This window comes from Gymnogyps californianus, chromosome 28, assembly GCF_018139145.2.
Source record: "Gymnogyps californianus isolate 813 chromosome 28, ASM1813914v2, whole genome shotgun sequence".
NCBI classification, from domain to species: Eukaryota; Metazoa; Chordata; class Aves; order Accipitriformes; family Cathartidae; genus Gymnogyps; species Gymnogyps californianus.
In genome coordinates this window covers 1589401-1591553 of record NC_059498.1, presented here as the reverse complement: position 1 = coordinate 1591553, position 2153 = coordinate 1589401, and the positions used below count along the sequence as shown (strand labels likewise).

Below are 2153 nucleotides of genomic sequence, written 5' to 3'. Positions count from 1 at the left end.
TATGGGCATTCAACACCCATGGATTTCAGTAATAATCTAGGCCCCTAATTATAAACCAGATATTAAAATAACATATTGAATTTGTTCTTATATCTTCAAAATGGTGTATGATCTGAATGTAATAATGTTCTTCCTTTTCTCCCTCTCCTCATGTTTTTCCTTTTTTATCATTATCATTCTTCCTTTCTTCTTTTCAACTTGCCATTTTTTCTTTTCTTCCTCTGCAGTTCTTCTCACTGTTTCTTTGATTTTAAAAATATTCCATATATTTTTTCTCTTTCATTGTCTTCGCTTTTGCTCTGCAGCTTGATGCTATGCCCTTTGCCATGAAGCAGAAAAACAGCACAAAATTCCAGGAATTCATCCTCTTGGGATTTCCAGCTATCATGGAACTTCAAATGTTGCTCTTTGTGATATTCCTGGTGGCCTACATGCTCACCATCTTGGAAAATATACTTATAATTATCTTGATAAAGATGAACCACCAGCTTCACAAGCCCATGTATTTCTTTCTCAGCAACCTCTCCTTCCTGGAGGCTTGGTACATCTCAGTCACTGTCCCCAAACTGCTAGTGAATTTTCTTGCTGAAAGGAGGAATATATCTTTTGGAGGATGCATGACCCAGCTTTACTTCTTCAGCTCCCTTATTTGTACTGAGTGTGTCCTCCTTGCAGTCATGGCTTATGATCGTTATGTGGCCATCTGCAATCCCCTGCGCTATCCAGTCGTCATGAACCACTGGCTCTGCATGCAACTAGCCACATGTTCCTGGCTCATTGGCTTCTTGGCCTCCATGCTGAAAGTATTTTTCATCTCTCAGCTGTCTTTTTGTGGCTCCAATGTCATCAACCACTTCTTCTGTGACATCAGCCCCTTGCTGAACATATCATGTGCTGACATGACAATGGCTGAAATAGTGGATTTCATCCTGGCCTTGCTTATCTTGCTGGTTCCCCTCTCTGTCACGATTATCTCCTATATATGCATCATCAGCACCATCCTGCATATCTCCACAGCTCAAGGCAGGAAGAAAGCCTTCTCCACCTGTGTTTCTCACCTCACTGTAGTCATTATTTTCTTTTCAGCCACTCTGTTCATGTATGCCCGGCCCAAGAGAATCCACCCTTTTGACTTAAATAAGCTGGTGTCAATTGTGTACACTATTGTAACTCCCATGCTCAATCCCTTCATTTACTGTCTGAGGAACCACGAGGTTAAAGGGGCTTTGAAAAAAATCTTCAGTGTTAGACAGACTGCCCCCAAGGTCTCTCCATCCATTGCTGTCCACCTTTAAGATAGTTCCTTACAGACAGAGTGTAAGTGTGAGAGTTAGAAGGAAAGGTTTTAAGATTTAGGTTGCACTTAGTTAGAACTGCAATCATCATAATGCTGGTAACTCAAGAAACTGAGGCATACATATGACCACTTATCCTCAACAAGAAATCACCTTTCTACCTATTACCTTCCAATGACCTTTCTTCTCTGATGAAGACTTATGCACGATGAAGTTATTGATTTGACTCACAGGCACTTCAGGTAACAAAAAGACATGTCTAGGATATGATACATCAATGGCTTTGAGAACACAACTGAAATGTTCTGTTAATAGCATGTGATCCAATTCCAGGCAACATCTGACAGCTAAGGTGAGATGCATGTGCCTAACTATAGGTTATAGTTATAGACCTTGGGTATTCTGCTTGATCTACAAACGTGATGCTAAAAGAAAGAGTCTCTTCTGCAGTTTCTGTATCATATCTGCCTATCCAAAAGGGTAGGTCTCAGGCATTCCACAGTATTTCATATTCTACAAGAAGCCTGTACTTAGGAACCCTAATCAATCCTCCTAGAAGAGAGTAACAGCAGAAGGAAAGAAAGTGTTCACAGTGGAATGGGAGAAGCCCAACTTTTTAAGGAAGGTTGAAATAAATACTCTAAATAAATTGAAGACTTTAAATCCTGGTCAGTGTAAATAAAATAACTTTTTTTTTTCCAGTTTGTAGGACATTTTCATTAATGTCTGTTCTTATGAATTCTGCTGAAGACACTGTGTATTAGTTTGAATATGAATGAACATACAGTTGTTTGGGAATTTTGTGTATTTTAGGAGTCAGTGGCTGCATCTCTGCTGCCTTTGTCAACATCTGCACGA

At 39.7% G+C, this 2153-nt stretch overlaps 1 protein-coding gene across 1 annotated transcript; it reads left to right on the top strand.

The window, feature by feature from the left end:
- Positions 1-326: 326 nt before the first annotated feature.
- Positions 327-1295, top strand: LOC127026726 (olfactory receptor 6B1-like). Its single transcript, XM_050912037.1, has one exon. It carries the CDS (start codon positions 327-329, stop codon positions 1293-1295), a length of 969 nt encoding a protein of 322 aa, XP_050767994.1.
- Positions 1296-2153: the final 858 nt, after the last annotated feature.

Excerpts from the sequence above, each read along its gene's own strand:
- LOC127026726 (XM_050912037.1), top strand. The coding sequence starts at position 327 with ATGAAGCAGAAAAACAGCACAAAATTCCAGGAATTCATCCTCTTGGGA.